The 21,690-nt window shown below is 37.4% G+C and overlaps 2 protein-coding genes across 3 annotated transcripts in view; both read left to right on the plus strand.

The window, feature by feature from the left end:
* The window catches only part of ttyh2l (tweety homolog 2, like), a 37,682-nt gene extending 24,728 nt beyond the window's left edge, over window positions 1-12,954 (plus strand). For both annotated transcript variants that reach the window (XM_059348984.1, XM_059348985.1), the window contains 9 exons: window positions 954-1,026; window positions 4,024-4,093; window positions 4,201-4,256; window positions 6,211-6,303; window positions 6,392-6,484; window positions 8,868-9,010; window positions 9,161-9,346; window positions 9,427-9,505; window positions 11,245-12,954. In XM_059348984.1, the coding sequence (XP_059204967.1) occupies window positions 954-1,026; window positions 4,024-4,093; window positions 4,201-4,256; window positions 6,211-6,303; window positions 6,392-6,484; window positions 8,868-9,010; window positions 9,161-9,346; window positions 9,427-9,505; window positions 11,245-11,325 (874 nt within the window). In that variant the 3' untranslated portion in view covers window positions 11,326-12,954. The remainder of the gene's footprint in view (window positions 1-953; window positions 1,027-4,023; window positions 4,094-4,200; window positions 4,257-6,210; window positions 6,304-6,391; window positions 6,485-8,867; window positions 9,011-9,160; window positions 9,347-9,426; window positions 9,506-11,244) is intronic.
* Window positions 12,955-14,584: 1,630 nt separating this feature from the next.
* Window positions 14,585-21,476, plus strand: LOC131983580 (charged multivesicular body protein 6-like). The gene is made up of 8 exons (XM_059348317.1): window positions 14,585-14,804; window positions 16,587-16,696; window positions 17,006-17,093; window positions 17,819-17,905; window positions 18,314-18,379; window positions 20,169-20,249; window positions 20,880-20,955; window positions 21,077-21,476. Exons 1-8 carry the CDS (start codon window positions 14,739-14,741, stop codon window positions 21,124-21,126), a joined length of 624 nt encoding a protein of 207 aa, XP_059204300.1. The 5' UTR covers window positions 14,585-14,738; the 3' UTR covers window positions 21,127-21,476.
* The last annotated feature ends 214 nt before the right edge of the window (window positions 21,477-21,690 follow it).

The following is a 21,690-nucleotide window of genomic DNA, read 5'->3' on the forward strand; positions in this document are numbered from 1 at the left end:
TCTAATTCACTGCACTTTCTCTAGCTTCTGCCCTTCTGCCGACGGTCACAAAGTAATGGTGGTTAATAGTGGGGAGTTTTTTTTTTTTTTTTAACCAGAAACCACCTCCACAGTGTTAACCTTTGTATTGTTTTTCCATCGACCGTGCAAAATCGTTGTGTTTGATTGTTTATATAGCATAACCACCTTCTTTGACAACTTCCTACTCATTACCACATGCTATGTACTTATTTTTGAATGTATCAGTGTTATTTTGGGGCACTCAGATTAAAGACACAGATCTTAAACAGGTCAAGATTAACCTGAGGGATGTTAAAACCCTGTTGAACACTTCAAATTTTCCAGACAAAAGGGTGGCATGTAACACAAGAGGTCGAAAAAATCAAGAGCTTGTGTCCGCTTTTGATTGACAGCGACATCGCACAGTGATTGACAGCCATGATTGACAGAAAGTGCCGCCAATTAAGATGTTGCTAGTGGAATCTAGCAGAGCAGAAATGACAAAAGACAGAAAAGGAAAGTCCCCAGACTTCAAGTATCTTTAGTTGTGGTCTTGTGAGACCTCTACTGAACAATTCTTTTTCTTCAATCAAACTTATATCTGAATAGAACAGATCTTTTATTATACGAGCTAACAAGTGAATTCAGCTAGGAGTCATGAGTTAATTTATCTTTATATCACCCCATAATAAATTGAATTCCAGCCGTATCGTCTAATCTACGATGCACCAGTACAAAGTGTGACTTGGGCCTCTGTCTTCAGGCAAAAGGAGAACAATTCCCAAGAAAATGCTGAAAAGAATAAATCAAATTAACTAGTTGAAAAAGAGCTGAAGATCATTGGTACAAAGAGACGCTGATTCATCTGTTTCTCCCCATGTGTCTCTGTCTTTGTCTGCATTTCCCTGTCAACCCCATCCCTCTCCCATTTTCTCTCTCTGGTTTTCCTCCAGGATCATGGCTTTTGTAATGCTGTCTATGATCCTAAGCTGGGCCTCACTGGGAGCGGGCACTGCTTCAGCTGTGGTGAGAAAACACTCTTTTTAAAAAATCTTTTTTAACATCTCCAAAACCGTATTCATGTATTTGAAAACCAGCTTTTAACTTGCAGAGTTGCGGCCATATATGTGTTTGTGGATGCTGGTGGTTCTTGTATTTAAAGGGGTTTACTTCTTGAGGGTTTTTCTGTCAATAAGCATGTGTTCTTTGAAATCTTTCCTGGTTAGAGTGTCTGTATATGTTTGTTTAGTTTACAGCAGGAGCTTTTCTATGGTCAGTCATGCAGTAAAGCTGATTACAAGTCCCTGGCGTTTTAGGTTTATCAACCCTTAGCCCCACTGTTGTAAACAAAGCTGTTTCTCGCATTAATTACTAGCTCTGCTTTCTTCAGAATATCTCCTTTTGTTCTGCTCAGCTTTATTTGTCCTTTCCTTATTTCTGACAGATTGTTCCCTTGTGTTGTCTGTGCACCATGTGTTCAGCACATCTGGGCTTAGCGTGTTTATTGGAACCCATATTAGGGGCATTGTCTGAGGGTACAAAGAGTAGGCCCTTGAATCTAGCCTTCCTTTTCCGCTCCTCGATCTCTTTACCTCCTGTAGATTATCCCATCTGTGAATTATCCCACAAGATTTCACATCTGGACAGCTGTTTTAAGTGTGTGTATGTGGGGGGGCTGGCAGCCGCGGCAGCTGCTTTTAACCTGAAATTAACTAAGCAGGCGTGAAATGTATCCATCTCTTGTGGTTCTCTGTGAATGCAGAGCTTCTCTGGAGTAGTAAAACCAATTACCAATATCTCGGACTGTGCCTGTGGCTTCGTTTAGCCCATTATAGTAGAACATGACCCTGCATTAAAACCAAATCAGTTGAATTTAGCTGACTCCATCATGCATCTCTCTCTCAGTGCCACATCAGGGAGATTTGGTCAATAACTGCAGCCCGCCTAGTTATTAATAGGTAGACAAGTCCTCCACACAGAAGTGGATTTTCAAAGAATGCGGTCTTCATTCAAAGAATTTGAATATGGGACAGTATGCAAAACATGCAAGTAAACTTGTTGCACCTGTACATCATTACTCAAAAACAGCATGGTGCATAAAAACATGGTGCATCTTGAAAGGAAGGTAGATGATGGTGGTGTCCTAGAAAATGCTCATAAATTTATACATATTTGATGAGAAGAAGCATAAACAAAATGTCCCTGCTTGTATAATGAGATAGAGATGAAGGGGAACATCCACACAGGGCCTGACACACACATTGCTGTACTGTTTTTTCTGTGAACAAATGTCATGTGATTGTAGTGTTTAGAGACATGTTGCTGATGTTAAATCCAATAAGTTTTGTGTGTGTGTGTGTGTGTGTGTGTGTGTGTATGTGTATGTGTGTGTGTGTGTGTTTTTTTTTTTTTTTATAGATCATTAATTTGTAAAGTCCTTTGAGCTGTGTTATACAACAACAGACTGGAGAAAGATACTTTTTGATTGGAGCTGACATGAAAAGCCGTGGACACAAGACTACATTAGAAATAAATGAGGCTTTGATGTTAGATTCTGTATCAGAACAAATTTTTTGATCCCTTTGAACTTGATAAATGTGAACAGCAGCCTGTTATTTTCTCTAACTGGTAATTATGCATGTGAAAGACAAATTAGTAACTTTTTTTAGTTTTTTGACCTTTTGATGCAGCTGCTCTGGCGACAGCCATTGCCAGAGGCATTTTTTGTGGTGGGGTTGTCTGTCTGTCCCTTTATATCCATCCGTCTCTCTGTCCGTCTGACCCTCCGTCACATTCTCACAAACGAGATATTTCAAGGACAACTTAAGCAAATTATTTCAAATTTGGCACAAACTTTCAATAGGTTGCATTCACGTGATGTCACATTACTGAATCGTGAGAGCATGAAATTCAGATGGAGGGCAGGAAGTGAATTTGCCTGATCTGCCATCTGAGAAAATGTTCTGTGTTCTGTGCAGTATATGGCTGCTCCAATCGTTCAAACAGAGAAGGAAAATCTTTTTTTTTTAATAACAAATGTTGTAGTCCATAAAGGTGTTTATAAATGAGTATCATTCATTTGTTTAACTGCAATGTGATTGATACGGGCAAGCTAGCGTGCTAACATTAAAGGAGTGATCGATATCGTGCTAACGTTAGCGGGCTAGCAAGACCACGACCAACTCGGTGCCTTTGAGAGAGACCAACTAAAGTGCATACCATTCATTTGTTGGTGGTTTCCTCCATGTTTAGGCTACCGATGTTTACTTTCCGCCCTCCATTTGAAATTGCCCCGCCTTCACGCGTCATCATCATTATCACGTGACTGAAACCCAGCTATTACTGATTAGAATTTAGTGCCCCCCCCCCCCCCCCCCCCCCCCCCCCCTTTTATGAGACAGACAAAATCTTCTTTCATATATTCAAGGAGTCTGGACACATATGGATGTAAACTGCAATTTCACTGGTTGGTGGAGGCATTGAACCATTAGGTGATAATTCCAGTTTTTATTGCTTCTTTTTATGTTGTGAGCAAGACTAAGTGCACAGAGACTGCCTGACCTTGACCCATAATTGTTTATGCATGCACATTATCAGGTCTCCATGGATGAATTTAAGAGCATGAAGATATTTAGTGGATTTCATACATGGTCAGCAAAGCAAGTAATGCTCTATATGGTCAATACAATCTGAGGTCTGTATCTGCATACCACACATTTTTCTATGTTCTTGTTTAATGGGTGTGTGTGGGTGTATGTGTGTGTGTGTATGTGCGTGTGCGCTTAGTGCCTTAATTGCACACGCCTCTGAGCATTTGTGTGAATACTCTTATTTCAAAGGTGATAAAAGTGTTGTAAAACAAACAGTTTGTGTTGTTGAGAGTCTATACCTACTCAGTGCAAATTCAGTTGTACTCAGTTGCAGCACAGGAAAATTGGATCTAGTTCATGGCTTGACTGAGCACTGCACTCTTTTTGCTCTTGCATACTTGCAAGATAACAGCATGTTGTTGTTTTCCTACAGGGCACCAGTGACTTTTGTGTGTCTCCAGACAAGTTTATTGTGAACCAAACCAAGGATTTCCTCGCTGCAGGTAATTTATCTCCACAAACAGAAGAGCACAGATACCGGCTCTGTCATTCAATGTTAGACACAATGCTAATCTCTCTCCCTGTCTCCTTATTTCTCTCACCCCTACAGATGTTGCACACTATTACTTGTTCTGCAGCCCAAATCTACCAAACCCTTTCCAACAGGTATTGACAAAATGTCCAAAAATCTCAGCTATCTGCTTACACATGTAGTTGTTTACTGAAAGTCACACACTGGAAAATGTATTGCTATTTTAAAATTAGTTTTTCCTTGTTAGATGCCAAGCTGCTAGATTATTATCGTCCCCTAATCGGATCAGTTCTGAAAAATGAGCCCCCAACACTAATTTAATTACTTAAAGAGAGAAACTTTGATCAAAGAATATTCCTTTTTCATATGTGGGTCTCCAAAAATTAGCCGTATCTTTTACCCTGTGCATAATCTCTGCCTTGGGGTGCTCTCACAAGCATCATTTCTTAGTTATTTATTCAATTTACTGTATATCATGCATAAAGGCAGCTACTGTTTAGAGGCAACAGGAAATTCCTGAGGAAAGAGGGTGAGGGAGGAAAACGCAGAATTAAGAATCTGCATTTATTATTTATTTCTACGTGGACAAGACATCACGTCTTACTTTTATGAAAGAAAGATTTACACGTTATATGTTCCAAAGATGCTCATTCTTTGTGCTTGAAATGCAGGGGCATTCAAAACTGCCTCAAAAAATGGCTATAGAAATGATACACCTGTCACACAAAACCTGTGCAGTCTAAGCATCAGAGCTCCTATTCAGAATGAACTTTTTTCAAGGTCAGACTTATAACCTTGTATATGTAGCACAAAGCTCCAGCTGTCTTTCTTTGTATTGCTCATTCAGAATTGGTTTACATCTAGATGTCTCATAAAAGTTCATGTTGGAGGTATAATAGCTCTGAAACAAAATTCTGCAAGGAACATTAGGCCAAGGTAATCTTACTGTGCATGACCAGGTGCCACGGGGGTGGGGAAATATCAAAACATTATAGTATCACAATATTTTGCAAGGTAATACTTTTTTAGGACGCTAAGTTATATTTTATTTTATAAATGATTGGCACTGAAAATACAAATTGAAATCTTTGTGAATAGAAAAATAGAAATAATTGCTTTTCAGTCCACTAAATGGTGCTGAGTTGCTCATGTTTTATTATTTTTTACGTTTTTTAAATGAAATTAACTTTTACATTCCACAGATAAGTATATCAAATATTCTGCTGTGATTAATAATTTGTATAACACGCATAAAAAGTAAAGCAACACTCAGAAAAGAGGCTGGGCACACTTTTACTCTCTCCATCACTGACAAATTCTGGATCTGCCCTCAGCCCTGCACACCACTGCTGCTCATGCACTAGGTTGACCGGTGAAAGAGTAGTGTGAGGCAGCTGCGGCTCCCAGTCTGCAGACTGCAACAGCAGTGTTGGCTTTTGGTCTATTTTGTCTGTTAGAAGAAGCATTACAATATGTTTTAAATCACAAGAATATCATATTTTGACTCAAGTATCAAGATTTTACTGTATTATGGGTCCTTTGGTGATTCAAATCAACAAATTCATTAACAAAGCATCATGCCGTTTAAGAGAGTGTAATCTTACTACTCCTTATAGGCATTTGTATAATGTCAGCAATTTTTTCATGAGCAAAACTGTATCTGTATGGCATGTGTTGAGGGAAACGGTGGAGAATAAATCCATCCCCAATAATTAAAACCCACATGCTTAGTTATTGTTGCAGCATCCATTTATGGATTAAAATGATGCCTGTTAAGTAGGTAAAGATAATCTTTTTCACTGATGGCCTAGTTGATATAAATATTGCTCTTTTGTTTGTGCCTGGGTTGGGGGGAACGGGAGGAGGGACAGTGATTGGTGGGCGAGACGGTTGGTGGCGAAGGATAATCTGGGCCTATCTGTCTGGAAAGAAATGTATCCACTGTTAAGCACATTATAAAGCCTTCTTTAACACCAAATTACTTGTTGACATGTCGCTCCTAAACAATGCTCTCGTTAACGTGATCCCGTCTTTGTTTGTTGTGGGTGTCTGTGCGTGTGATGTTGGTGGACGATTATCATTTCACAGTCTTTGACAACCTGCCAGCTTTCTCTGACCACCATGCAAAACCAGATCAAGGGCTTGCTGCAGTTCTCTGTGCCCATCTTTCCCACTGCTGAGGTAAGTGGCAGGCTGACGGACTATTACAGCAGACTGTGGAAAAATGTGTATCATCCCCTGCTCTCTTTTTTTATACCTTTTTATACAGAGAGACCTGTTGGGGATCCAGCGACTGCTGAACTCTACAGAGTCCAGTCTACACCGGCTAACAGCCTTGCTCGATTGCCGCGGGCTACATAAGGTAAGGTCAGATTTCGACCAGGACTTTTTTTAATAGTGCTGCTTTGTCGTAAAGCTCAAAGCCGCTTAGAGGAGCACCTTGATTTTCCAACCATATCTCTATGTACTTATTATAGACAGATATGTTTATATACACCATTGAAACTGTCAGCACACTCTGAATCTGCTAGTTTTCTCACTTTAAAGACTAACTTTCTGTTTCAGATCGTAATACTTTTATCTCTAAAGGGAATGAGTCATGTCAGTGCTGAAATGAATCTTTCTCACTGCTGAAACTGTAACATCAGATGTATGCTTTTAGATCATTATGGCAATTGTGATAGTGTATACTGCATGTACTGTAGGTGTGTCATTCTTTAACAGAAGTATAGAGATAAGTAAGGTTGAGGGTGAGGGTGGCCTGTTATTACAGGCTCTGGCTCAGATTGGGGACTGTATTCAAAATGTCAGCAGGGTGGTACTTTGGTGAACGGGGAGGTTAATATGCCTGCCAGTAATAATATGCAATTTACATGATTTTTCTTTTGTTCTCTGGGCTAAGAGAGAATGTGCCTAAGCACAGATCTTAAGAAATGTTATAAAGCAGTCGAACTACTGTTTTTGGCTGAAAAATTCTTCCTATTATACAATATCAAGTCTTTGGCCACAGGGAATAATGTTTTTATTTTTTTTCCATACTCCATTATGTTTTAGAAAATAACAGTAGTCCCATATGCCCTAAGACTAAATATAGTATAAGAGAATGGCTGTATCTCAAAAACTACAAGGAGCACAATCTGCTGGTATCTACAGACATATAAAGATAATGCAACACATTTATTAAACACAATATTAGTATTTATCAATACCCGGACTTAATTAATTAATTAAGATAATTTATATTATAATTATGCCAATACCAGATATGGACCAATCAGAGCAAATGCTGTGGCACAAATGGGTTAAAAGTGAAGACCCACTAATAGACTTTAAATAATGCTCAATAATAGTGACAACTAGGGACGTTGTGACATACTGATATTGACGATAACCATATTTTAAAAAAATTAAGATATTGATCTCATGTTAATACTACTAATACTACCTCTTAAATTATTTCATTTGGTTGCCTTATTCTCCGTTGAATGTATTTGTTATTTTTTATATGCTATTGTACAGTTTTTGTTGCAGATTCACTCACCACCTCCCTGCACTCATGATTGATAGAATTTTTGTTATATTTTCTATACATATCTTGATAATATCGTTATCATGAATACATTTGGCTACGGCAATCGTGCAGTGAAAATCTGATATTCACAGCCTTAGTGACACCACACAACAACACAAACATCAAGGCTGTTCTCACAGCTTGTTAGTTTTTACTCAAATACAACAAGCAAAACAGACAAAGAATGCGTTCGTAACATGCATGTCATCAGAGTAACATGACGGTCACAGTATGGAAAAAGACAACATTGTGTTTGTGTGTGTGTAAAGTCTGTGTAAAAGTTTGCATTCCTGTCATTATCTCCGCTGTGGAAGGCTGCACTTGTTGTTTCTTCCCTGTCACAACTGCTACAGTGAGACAGGGAGGTCACATTTAGAGTAGAGATCTATTGTTTATATAGACGTAGCCTGCCATTTAAAATTAACTGCTTGAATTAAAGTCGATGAAATGTCCCCAAGAAGTGACATAAACAAATAGTTTTTGTTTCACATCAGTGTGCTCATATAACATTTTAAATGGGTCTTCAGTTTTTAGGATTTAATCTCTGAGTTAACAGGAATAGCAATACACAGACAGACAGACAGACAGACAGATATGTCAGTTGACCGATATTATCAGCCAATATTTTGCCTATCAAAGGCATCAGTGCATATGCTGTCCGATATTTGCTATTCTGAAAATGTTTCCTACACAATACATAATGCAGCAAAATGTTGCTTGGTGTGATTTTATTATTAATAGTCAGCAATTGACTGACACTTAATAGTAATGATGTTTATTTGGCTATTTTTATTTATTACTATTTAAATTTTATTTTATCAATTATAATATTGATAATATATTTTTAATATGTTTAATAAAGTATAATAGTGTTAAATATTATTTATAAGTATAATACATCAGTTTTATGTTTGAGAAAGAAGCTCTCTGGGTACATTTGCAGAGTGGTGAAAAATCAGTGCACAATCCACATAAAAAAAGGTCTATTTTCATTCCAGCTCAAATAATTATTATATCGGCCAGCACATGGGTTATCGATGAATATCGATTGGCTTCTAGTACACACATAATACACTAAAGTTCTCTTTAAAAAATAGGCTGTTATTTGTGAGAGGTAAAATTTTTACCGGACTCTGACAATAACTGACTGTACTATATGTGTGCATTCTTCTAGGACTATGTGGATGCCCTAATGGGTGTGTGCTATGATGGGGTGGAAGGGCTCCTCTACCTCTGTTTGTTTTCTCTGCTGGCAGCCTGCGCTCTCTCTGCCATGCTGTGTGCGATTTTCAGAGGGTGGACACTAATGGCCAGCAGGTCAGAACCGAGCGACCCCCTTATCCCATTACACACTGCCCACAATGCACTCCTGCAAGGTGTTAACGCATGCACTCTCTCTGTTCTGTCTTTGTTCGTGTGTGTGTATGTGTGTTGTGTGTTGTGTGCGGGTGTACCACTTTGATCCAGGGACAAAGAGTATGACGACATAGACGAGGAGGACCCGTTCAATCCCCAAGCGCGGAGGCTGTCCTACAACCCCAGAAGGTCCAACATCCACAGTTTCTGTAGCTATACCAGCAGCCTCGGCAGCCAGCCGAGCCTTCATCCACCTCCCCAGTCTGCGTCTAATGTCATACCACCACCAGAATACATGTAAGATCAATAAAAGATGACAGTATATTCGGATTTGTGAGTTTCATCTCTTACTGCCTTTCTTTCCCTCTCCGTCACAGGAATCAGTCCATGCTGTTTGGAGGGAGTCCTCGATATGAGAATGTGCCGCTGATAGGGAGAGGATCCCCACCTCCTTCGGTGCGTTGGCCCTATGGGGCTCTAGTGACCTTAGTGTGATGACAATGATGGCACTACTGACCCCAACACTAACAGCAAGCATGCATGGCAGCACCATATGCATAGCAACACGTATGAACTGTGTAGTACCTCACACTGTTAGTGAGGAGTGTTTGCAGGTGATGAAAGACTGCTCTCTGCTGGCCAATGACTGAAGTGCACACATTTCGAGCCCGATGCCTTCTCTGTATGCAAACACACACTCTGTCTGCAATATGTATGTGTGAAATAACCACAGGTTTTAGTTGACTACACACGGGGAAGACACCCCAAAATCAAAACTACATATTTTCCTCTTGCTGTAGTGTTTTTCATCAAACTACAATGCTTTTGTGTGAGCTACCGAGTGTTGCACATATTGGCTGTAGAGATGTCTGCCTTCTCTCAAATATAATTGAACTATATTGCACTTTGCTTGAGGTGCTCCAGGGCCCAAACAAATAATTTCATAAAGATAACAACAACGGCTTCTTTCAGAAATCATGACAAGGTTACTCAAGATCCAGGAACTATTTAATTTTAAGTACATGAAACTGCTCACCGATTAGATATTTTCAGTCCGGGTACCAGTACCTGAGCTTTGGTTGTTTTTTGGTGCTCTGAGCAAGCTGAGTGCCATCTTCTGTAGTTCCATTATTTTCAAGAGAAGGCAGACATCTCTATGGCTGATCTCTCCAACACTCAGCAACACCGGCCAAGGTAATCTAGATTGATAAACAACACTTCAGGTATAGTAAGAGAAAAAATATGTTTTGATTTTTGGCAGAAGTGTCCCTTTAATGGTAGGGTCCATATTCTGTAAGTGTGTGGTGTGTCTCCAGAGCTGAAGCTAGAGGATAGATGACGCTGGTAAATCCACAGTTAAAGTTTGTTTTTAGTGAAGTTTCTCTTCTGTTAAGTTTTCTGTTTACGTGGCTGACTCATTGCTTGAACTGCATTCACAGCGTACCAAAGACTTGAAAACACCTTCTGAGGAAGAGAAAGCGAGAGAATGTGGACCATTGTTTAAAATTTCAGTTTGCCTCTGCGAGACACATTTTTAACAGCAATGTTGTGTTTTTTATTTGTTCTTGTGACAGAGATTTATTTTTTTGTTGTTTTGTGTGTGTGTGTGTGTGTGTGTGTATCAGCGCTGCAATACATTATGTTTTTATTCAAGTGATTTACCAACAAGGCACCTTACTGCTGAGTAATACCCAGTGTTTTCTTACTAACCTTTTTATTATTTTCATTTTTTTTATTCTTAGACTTTAAAAAAACGTAAGTTTCCTGTTGTCTAACTTCTTCTTGATTTCATTTTCATTCCACTCCTTGAAACATACTGTGGGTTTACCTCTGTAATGAAGCTTGCTATGCAGATTGTTTTAACCTAAAAGGCCACCTTAAAGCTCTTTACAGCACCTCAGCTGTGTGACCTTTGACCTTCCGGCACTGTTTTATCCACAGAGTGTTTTATGTGAGTGTTACTTATTCTCTAACCCCTGACTCATGCCCTCTGTCTGGTCTTCACCTGCTCCTTCAGTCCCCTGCTACATTGAAGTTCCATCCCCTGATTCCACAACCTCCTAATTAAAGAGCAGCTCATAGTTACAAGAAATACTCCACAAACTTAAATTTGATCATTTCAATGTTTATTTTAAAGTGCTGTTGTTGAAATGCAGACGTCCTAAATTGTGTTTTCCAATCCTTTTCCCTTGCAGTACTCGCCCAGTATGAGGACCACCTATCTATCTATGACTGATGCCCAGATCAGACACTTTGGGACAGACTTCCAGGTGTAGCCTTCTACCTTCTGAATCCTTTTCAGAGAAGCACTGTCTGAGACTCTGGGTTCTTACCAAGGAGGCCGTCTTCATGGCGTAATCCTGTTTACGGGAGCTGCAGCCTGCAGTCCCAATCTGAGACATGAAAGCAGGCCATATGAGGAAATTACCTCAGTAACACACCAAAGCAATGCTCTGAAAGCCCTGCATGCAGTTTTGAACAGAGATGGGCCTGCACGGGTTCATCTCAAGACTGTTGTTGATGTTGTCATGATGTATGGAAACACTTTAAGCATTTCTATGAGTCATTTCAAGAGCCTTTGCACTGATTGAATGAAAAACTGTTTTTCACTTTTTTCCTGTATTCTGGTGGCCTGCATGGATATGATCATCAATACGGTCAGTATTTGGATGTGAAGTGGGAGAATACGACCTTCCGTCATGGCATTTAGATTTTTGCAAAATCCCTACTCTTTAACAGTGTTTTAGTCCTTTGTGTATTTTTTATGGGCTTAAATGAAAGGAAGCACCATGCTTTCAACCTTTCTAAATAATAAAAATGGGCAAACTTTATCATTATCATCATTAATACATGGTAAATTGATAGTAGTAAATTGATAAATTTTCATTGAAGTTTAGTTATTTAAACTAAAATGACTAAACTAGCTAAATGGTTAGATCGTTTATAATGTTTACTGACTATTAGTAATGACATAATTGATGTTATCTTAACAGTTTATTGTTGCACACATTCTAACATTTTATGACCTGCAAAACTACTTTGTAAACCTTTAAGATATTGTTCATAAAATGTCTATAAACATTACATTGATAGGTGGATCAGACTTTTAATTTGGTCCAAATAAATCTTTTATTGGTTATCTATAAAAATATAAGTTATTTAATAAAGTAATATAATCATCATTTGCTCTTTTGTAAGGGCCATCCAAAAAATATTTTTCGACGGTTTACAGATTATTTGGTAATTGTTAACACATACTTATAATATAAAAAGAGCAAACTGTTAAATTACTTGAACTATATAATTCCTAATAATCAGTAAACGATAATTATTATTCTATTGTAGATAACAGTAAAATAATTATTCATTCAATTTAATTAACTATCAATATACCCTTTGTTAATGATGGTAAATTAAGTGTTGAATAAAAATGAAATCCACACCAAATATTGTGGTTTTGCTGTAAAGAACCAAAGATGCTACTAAGCTGATATTTCTGATCACTTTTCTTTTTCTCTTTCTAGTTAACTTCCACAGCATCTCATTGTCCTGTATTGAGTGTACGACCTGCTGATCAGGAATAATTTAAACTGTTGTAGCTGAAGGGTTTATTATTGTTTAGCGACATTTGCTGACCATATTAATTGCATGTGGGTAAATTCCCCTGGACTAAATAAGGACAACGAAATGGGATTTATCACAGTGCTGTGACACAGTTGGTTAAATATTAATTGCATTTGCAGAAGTGTAAAGGCATGTGTTGTCAGATCCATCCACCTTCAGTATTTTGTGAATGAGAAAAATGTTCTCTCCACAGTGTGTGAGAAGTCTGCTGTATGCTGTTTTTTTTGTGTTGGATAATGTATCAAACTAAACTGTTTGACCATAAATGCTGTGTTCAGGTTTGTGTGTTGTTGTCATTGCTTTCTCCTTACTATGTTGTTACTACTTGCGATTCTTTAATCTTTTACTCTATTAGCCTGGAATGACTTATAGTAATGGGATTAGGCTAATTGAGCTTTTAGGGGTGCCACATGAGAAATATACAGAGCCAGTGTCCTACATCTAAAAAAAATTGTAGAAACTCCATTACACTTTTTACAATTGTAATTACTGCACATTTAATTGAAATGCATTTAACAGACATGTGTATACCTCTTATATAAGTATTAACTAATCTGAAACAAACAAAACAATGCACTCATTTAAATTAATATTCATGTTCAGCTTTGTTGAACACTATGAACAGATACACCCACAGGCTATAGCATCCTTCTGTCTTCAGGTGGGTCATTTTCAGAAAATGTTGTCGTGATCACTGTCCAAGGTGCTGATCCTCGACCCCCCAGCCGGTGAGTCTGGAGCTGTTCAAGGTACCCGGCCTGACTCCAGGTACTATTTTTAGATCATGTGCTGCTGATGTAATATATTGTCACACTGTTAAAATAATCGCCCAAGTCATTTTTTGTCTAAATTGTTTTTTTTTTTTCCTAAATCATCTCCTCATGACACCGGCCACCTATGGTAAAATCACCTACATCCTCAGTTGATCAGATCATGTGATTTTACCCCTTTAAGATAATGGCCTATGTCAAGCGTGTTACTTAAGCGGATTTATTATGCCTAAGTCAAAATAAAATGTGACTTAGGCAATTTTTTGAACATGCCTTTGTGACTTAAGCAAGATATGGTAACACTTTATTTTGAAGGTGTCTACATAAGAGTGACATGAGCGTGTCATAAACATGACATATGATGTGTCATGAACATTAATGACACTTTGAAGTAACATTAATGCTCATGATACTTGTCATGTCATGTTTCTGACAGGCTTGTGTGACTCTTATGTAGACACCTTAAAAATAAAGTGTTACCATATCTTGCTTAAGTCACAAAGGCATGTTCAACAGATTGCCTAAGTCATTTATATCTCTTAAGTTACATAATTTACACACAGTGTAACTACTATGCCAATAGCCATTTTTTGTTACATCCTTTTTGAGTGAAATGATCAATACATGTCATATGTTACACTTTTGGTGAAGTTTTTTGTGTTTCCTGCAAAACTTGAAAAAAAATAGTTAGGCGATTATTTTAACAGGGTGACGATAGAAGTATTAATGAATCTGAATAAAACAAAAACAATGCACTCATTTAAATTACAGTTCAGCTTTGTTGAACACTATGAACAGATCAACCCACAGGCTATAGTATCCTCCTGTCTTCCTGTAAAGCTCAGGTGGGTCATTTTCAGAAAATTTTGTCATGATCGCTGTCCAAGGTGCTGATCCTCGACCCCCCAGCCGGTGAGTCTGGAGCTGTCCAAGGTACCCGGCCTGACTCCAGGTACTATTTTTACGTTGCTGATGTCATATATAATGATATATCGCGACAGTTAAATGAAAAACTGATGATAAATGATAAAGCTGCTTATCAGGGTGCTGTCACTGAGAAATGTTTGCCAGGGTTGGATACTGGAGTGTAGTCAAACCAACGCTACAGACCACCGAGTTGATGTCCTGCCTCGCTTGCCGTAGGAAACACGGGAAAAAAAACAGTGGACATGTTGGTAGTCAGTTAGCCTGCTAGATAGCCATTACAGGCTGTTTAATATGATGGCAAAATGTTCGGTAATAAGTATTAGTTTGTCTGTTGATGAAGGAGTATGTGGAGGAGATGTGGCTAAATAATGGGAAACGTTTTTGGGAGAAAGAGTCGACCTTCGCGTGTAACGGAACAAGACAAAGCCATCTTGGTGAGCTGGTAGCAGCTGTAGCCATAGCAGCAGATTAGTCCCGTTACATGTTAGCTGCGTTGTGCAGGCTAGGAAACATGGATTAATCTTAGCCGCTGTGTTAAGCATTGAATATTACTGTAATTCAGCATGAAACAGTCCTTTGTTGGGACTTGCTGTGTGTTGTGTTGTTCGACATTTGAGCTTGAGTGTTGTGAGGAGGTCCACTGACTGATAAATAAATAGGGCTCTATGTACATAGCAAAGCATACAAACCAGTCATGTAAATGCAAATCGTCACCCTGTTAAAATAATCGCCTCACTCATTTTTTCAAGTTTTGCAGGAAACACAAAAAACTTCACCAAAAGTGTAACATATGACATGTATTGATCATTTCACTCAAAAAGGATGTAACAAATGATGGCTATTGGCATAGTAATAACACTGTGTGTACATTATGTAACTTAATAGAAATAAATGACTTAGGCAATTTTTGAACATGCCTTTGTGACTTAAGCAAGATATGGTAACACTTTATTTTGAAGGTGTCTACATAAGAGTCACACAAGCCTGTCAGAAACATGACATGACAAGTATCATGAGCATTAATGTTACTTCAAAGTGTCATTAATGTTCATGACACATCCCATGTCATGTTTATGACACGCTCATGTCACTCTTTTGTGGACACCTTCAAAATAAAGTGTTACCATATCTTGCTTAAGTCACAAAGGCATGTTCAAAAAATTGCCGAAGTCACATTTTATTTTGACTTAGGCATAATAAATCTGCTTAAGTCACACATTTGACATAGGACATTATCTTAAAGGGGTAAATCACATGATCTGATTAACTTGAGGGTGTAGGTGATTTTACCATAGGTGGCCGGAGTCATGAGGAGATGATTTAGGCAAAAAAACAAACAATTTTGACAAAAAATGAGTTAGGTGATTATTTTAACAGTGTGTGACCATATTACTGTGGTGAAATTTAATCTGTTAATTATTATGAAATAGATATGTAGTAATTAAACATCAAGCATCTGTAGGCTATTTGCGTTGTAGAGTATTACCACAGTAATCAATATCTTTGGAAGGTTGTATCTTATTTGTGTGGCTGTATTCTGGTACGATACGTGTTTTGCAATGTATATATTTTTTAAAATACATCTAGAAAGTATATGGAGGAGCACAGGTGAAGGCATTTAATACATTTTAAAATAAAATTTGTCATTAATAACATTGTTTACAAATGTATTTATTAATCTATTAATAAAAAGACTAGAATTCAAAGTAATTCATTAATAATGTGAAGAGGAATTGTAAAAATAATTTCAAATGAAATATTAATCCATCAAAAAAAGAGTTTAAATTAAATGGAGAAATATGAAAATATCATGAAACAGTCAATACGTTGTAATTTATTTAAAAAAATGAAAAAAAGTAAAAAAAAAAAAAAAAAAGTACAAAATGTGTTTTAAAAATCTATTTGAAAATGCATTTTATAACAAGAAAAAAATAACTGGATTCACGAAATAAGTTAAAAATTCAGATTTTAATTGGGAATTTAAAAGGGCAATCTCTTTTCCTATTTGTATTTCATTTCCCTGCTGCTTGTTCTTCTCATATTAGCTATTCGATTTGCTTAGTCATTTAGTCTCTCTGTGAAACTTTAGGCTTTGTGCCGGTAAAACAATGCAAAACAATGCAAATTAACCATGGGATGAAACAAGCTCTCTCTAATTGTCCTGCATACGTAAAGGCTATTTTGTTACTTGTTAAAATGTGTGTTTTTCCCCCCAGCAATTGAAGCAGCAGAGAGATAAGCTGAAGCAGTACCAAAAGAGAATCACCCTACAACTGGAGAAAGAGCGACTTCTGGCCAAGCAGTTGCTAAAAGATGGCAGGAAAGAGTAAGCATAAAAAAAGATAAAATCCCCCCTTTCAGTTGAGATCTGGAATTTGTCACCATATAGTCACACCGATATTATAATATTTGTCATGGCCTACATGTAATTGTAATAAGGGACACTGTAGATGGATTAAAAAACAACACTACATGCAGAACTTCACACAGACTTTGAAACAGATCTCCTGAGGTGCAAACCTCTCAATGCTCTCAGTGGTGCCATGTATTTTATTCTACAGCAATGCTACGCATTTTATGAATACCATTAAAAAAAAATGTGTTTTTCCTTTTTCTTTTTTATTTGTTATTGAAGAAAAGCGCTGCTTCTTCTTAAGAAAAAACGATATCAGGATCAGCTACTAGACAAGACTGAAAATCAGATTTCAAACCTAGAGCGCATGGTAAGTTACACTACTTGATTTCATCATATTTAAAGTCACCAGCTCATGGGTGAATCAGGTTTACACTTTGTGCATTTCTCTTAAAGAACAAGGAGAAGAGTTCAGTGTGATGTGAAATATGGAAATGAAAAAGTGAAATCTTCCAAAGTTTGCTTACTTCAGGGATGGGCAACTGAAGGCCCGGGGGCCGCAGATGGCCCGCACCCTCACTTGAAGTGGCCCTCAGTACAACTACATGCATTTGAGCATTAATTCTTAAAAGTGCAGTGTAAAAATGCACAAAATTACTTCTTGCAATTAATGTTGGTCTGCTGTTCTTGCACTGAAAAAAAAAGGAAATCACAGTAAAGTGGTTATTTTTTATTTGCTTCAAACCTTTTGTATTCCTATTTATACTGTTATATATGCATTTGAGCATGAAATATGTTAAGTTACTGCACTGTAAACATATTTAAAATTGCAGTTTCATCATATCTGGTTAAGTGCATGGTCCTATATGTGGCCCTGTGGTAGTGTCAATAAAAATTGTGGCCCCCTGCAGCATTTAAGTTGCCCATCCCTGGCTTACTTATATTTAACAGACATATATAACATTACGAGTCAATGTCGTATGAGAGAATAAAAGCAGCATAGTATATTTGAACTTCTATAAATATTTGCAATTTGTTTTTGTGTGTTTGTCCTGCATGTCTCTAATTTATGCATTTTTACATTTTTGTCCACAGGTTCAAGATATTGAGTTCATGCAAATTGAGATGAAAGTCATTGAGGGACTCAAGGTTGGCAATGATTGTCTGGAGAGTATGCACAAGGTAGATATGCTTTCATGTTTCTTTTACGGCTTTGGTATTAGGAAATACACCTTTCACATCCATGTGTTTATAATACCCCATTAAACTTTAGATATGCGAGTGTATACATCAACATGTCAAAGTTTCCACTGATAGGCGTGCTTTATCCAATATGATCCATGGGTGAGGCTCGAGCAGCGGAGAAAGTGTACGGTTTGTGTTAGCATAGCTGGTGCACATTGTTTGAAGATTAAGGGATTAAGAAGCAAAGCCTTGACTACAGCGGTGTGACTGCTGCACATCCTTGGATACAGTGTTCAGATCTTGCTCAGAAAAAATTCACAAGCTTGCCAGAATGGGAGGAAAACACCTTTGATCCAAAAACACTTTTCCTCTGTAATATGTGCTTCCTTTTCTTGTTTCTGACAGATCATGTCAATTGAAGAAGTGGAGAGGATCCTGGATGAGACCCAGGAAGCAATTGAATATCAAAGGGTAAATGTCTGCCTGGTGTCAGTGGAGTACACCTTTACATTGCTTTTTCTATTTTTCCAATACTTGTTTGTTTAATAAGTATATTTTTTAATCAAGTACAAGATTAAAGGGGTAGTCCACCCCCAAATCCATCATGCATGTTTTTCCGCTTACCTGTCGTACTGTTTGTTAATCTACATTATTTGTCTGTTTTCTCTCGGAATCACGGTCGCCTATAAAGTTGAAATAATTGTTGTGTTTTCAGACACAATCTTGTGTTAGTTGTGGTTTCATTTTCATTGTGATATGTTTGAAATAATAAAGTTTAGAAGATATACACTTTATCTGTCAAGAACAAATCACATTGTCCCAATCATTTCATGGAAAAAGGTCAAAAATATTTTATTCCAAGTTTATGGGCGGCTGTGTATAATAATAATCACTTATGAAAAACTCAAAAGCAAAGTCTCTTTGCAGAACTCATGACCTGCTTTACTCTGTGCTGGGTATACAATAATCCACAAACTTTGCTGTGAGCAGTTTCATGTGGGAACTTTTTACTTTCTACCAAACCAAACAATGCACAGAAGGAAGTGTGCATCTGCTCATGGATGAGAGGCTCATGCTTATGACAGTGCGAGATGTTAACATCGCTAAGTTTATAGCAAACTAGCATTAGTGCTAAATCACCACTGAGGTAGCCACTAATGTTTACATCTCATCCATAAGTACATACCTGCATCCTTCTTCTCGATGTTACATTTGGCAGGAGTAGTTTGGAGGAAAGAAAGAAGTTCCCTCATGAAACTTCTCACAATGAGGTTTGTGGATTATATTAACTAAAAGGGTCATGATCAAGGTTACAATAGTTTTGGATTTTTCTTTAGTTTTAGTTTTAATTTCATGGTCAATTTTTGTTTTCAAATTCAGTTAATTTTAATTAGTTTTTAGAGTGTTTTTGCTAGTTTTAATTCGTTTTTATTTTTGGGAAAATGCTTAGTTAGAAAAAGTTTAGTTTTTATTAGTTTTAGTGTTAGTTTTAGTTTTTTTGTAATGGGGTATTTGTTGGGTGCCAGATTCAATAAGGTCACAATAAATGTTGCCTTTGTCTGATTCATCTCAGCCCCATTAAGTTTATTTAAAAAATTAAGTCATAAAACCAGGTAGATGAAATAGATTTCATATCAACCAAAAGGTTTACATAGGAAAAAAGTTGACAAAGACGAAAATGAAGGACATTTTCACGATAATTTTAGTTAGTTTTAGTTAGTTATCTTTTTTTTAAACTCGTTTTTATTTTTATTTCAGATAACGAAAATATTTTTTCAATTCTAGTTTTAGTTATTTCGTTAGTTTAACCTTGGTTATATAATTACCTTGGTCATGATAAAAAATATTTATTTTTGATTTTTTGAAATTTTACTATATTTAATGGTTTCTTCATACAATAATACAGCATATGTTGCAAAAAGGGGTCCTTGAGGGAGTTCCAGGGGACCCAAAAAAAAATTAGGAATAGTTTATTTTGACTATTTCATTCACTATCGTTAGCCCAATGTGAGTTTGAGTCATAAGAGTGTCACTCTTATGATATTTCACTTCCCCAAGGTTATTTCCTCAAATAGCTGTAGTTGGAAACTATCTGGCCTTAATCATATCCAACAACCAAAATGTTTTCAGATGGAAAGTCAAGGTTAAGAACTACTGTTTTACAGGATGCTTAAATCTAATTTTTGCTAGACATTATATGGATAGGTCAGCAGAGCTGTCATTGTGCTGTCAGCTAACACACTTTTTTTTGCTCCTGCAGCAAATAGATGAATTGCTGTCTGGAGCCCTGACGCAGGAGGACGAGGACGCTGTTTTAGCAGAGCTGGAAGCTATCACTCAGGTGGGTGTTGCGCTGCATGTTTAACCTTTATTAACACACAGAATGTTTGCTGACCATGCACGCGCTTTCCCTGTAACACCCAGCTTCACATTTATAGTTAAACACACTGACGCCTGCTGTAACTACAGACTTCAGCTGTTTGCCACTTACTGTCGCGCTTCCACTGGAGCAGGGCTGTTGTTAAATGTGTGATTCAGAGTTGAGTCAAGTGTGGTTTCATACCCAACTGCATGTTGGTATTTTTACCAGATTTGTGTAATATCTGTCTCTTGAGGAGAGGAATTACTTACAATATCATTATTTTTTATGTAATAATAGGCTGTATAATTGAAACAGTTGTGGATACGAATTTGGTTGATTCCTAATAATTATAACAGCAGCAGATTTTTTCCTCTTTTGTAATCTAATTATTATTTCAGTGACACACTCTGGAGCTTATTAACTACACAAATTATTACGTTTCACACTTGAACACAGACACAGATTTTTAATTCAGTGTCTTCTTAATTTGTACTCCCTTTTCTCAGTTTGTCTATAAATGTTTCGGATGCGAAATAAATATTTTTGTGCTTCTCTAGCTTGTCAGTGTAACTGTTACAACTTTTGTCACACTGTCTTCTCCTGAAACAGGGAGAAGATGTAGCACTTCCAGAGGTCCCCACTGAGCCAATACCAGAGGTCCCAGAGACGGCTAAAGCTGAACCGGGTACGGTAGTTTTTTATTTATTTATTTGACATCACAAAGCATTACACACACACTTGGTGTATTTGTGCAGTAATTAATGCCAGACTGATCATATTTGTTTTACTTTGACTTTTTTTTCTAGAGAGGAGAGAAGCAAAGAACAAGCCAGACAGAGAGATGCTGGCAGCCTAGCAGAGTAAATTTGTGTTTGGGGGTAGGCTGTCTTTGTACCGACTGTCTATGTTATTTTCAGTTTTTCATGCTTAATTGCTGGTTGGTAAAGATGGGACCTTCAGACATCAGTGTACTTTCACACATTTTACAGGATCAGCACTATGTCTGCACTCTGGTTCACTGCTCCATGGAAGTACCTACATAAAGGAAGTAAAACGTTCTGTTTCTCTGTGTCTGACTTGGATTAGCAAAGCAAAGTCACGTAACTATTCTGGTTATGGTGTAACAGAATGAAATGAGCTTTTTTTTTAGATGTTTTACACATTAATTTCAGTTGTTTTCCATATTAAATTGAGCTGTGGCAACAATTTGGTTTTCTCGGCTGTTCTTTCATGAACCTTGGTATTAAAACAAGTCAGGTTGTATGACTCTATTGTCATTCAATAGGCGTTTTGTTCACATGTTCAGCTTGTGTATCATGCTTTCTCCAGAAGGGGGCACTCCTTGCTTCTTTTTGTTTTGTTTTTTTCTGACTCAACACTATACAAAACAGGTGTGTTCATTCACATCCCATCAGTGAAG

Source organism: Centropristis striata, chromosome 13, assembly GCF_030273125.1.
Source record: "Centropristis striata isolate RG_2023a ecotype Rhode Island chromosome 13, C.striata_1.0, whole genome shotgun sequence".
Lineage (NCBI taxonomy): Eukaryota > Metazoa > Chordata > Actinopteri > Perciformes > Serranidae > Centropristis > Centropristis striata.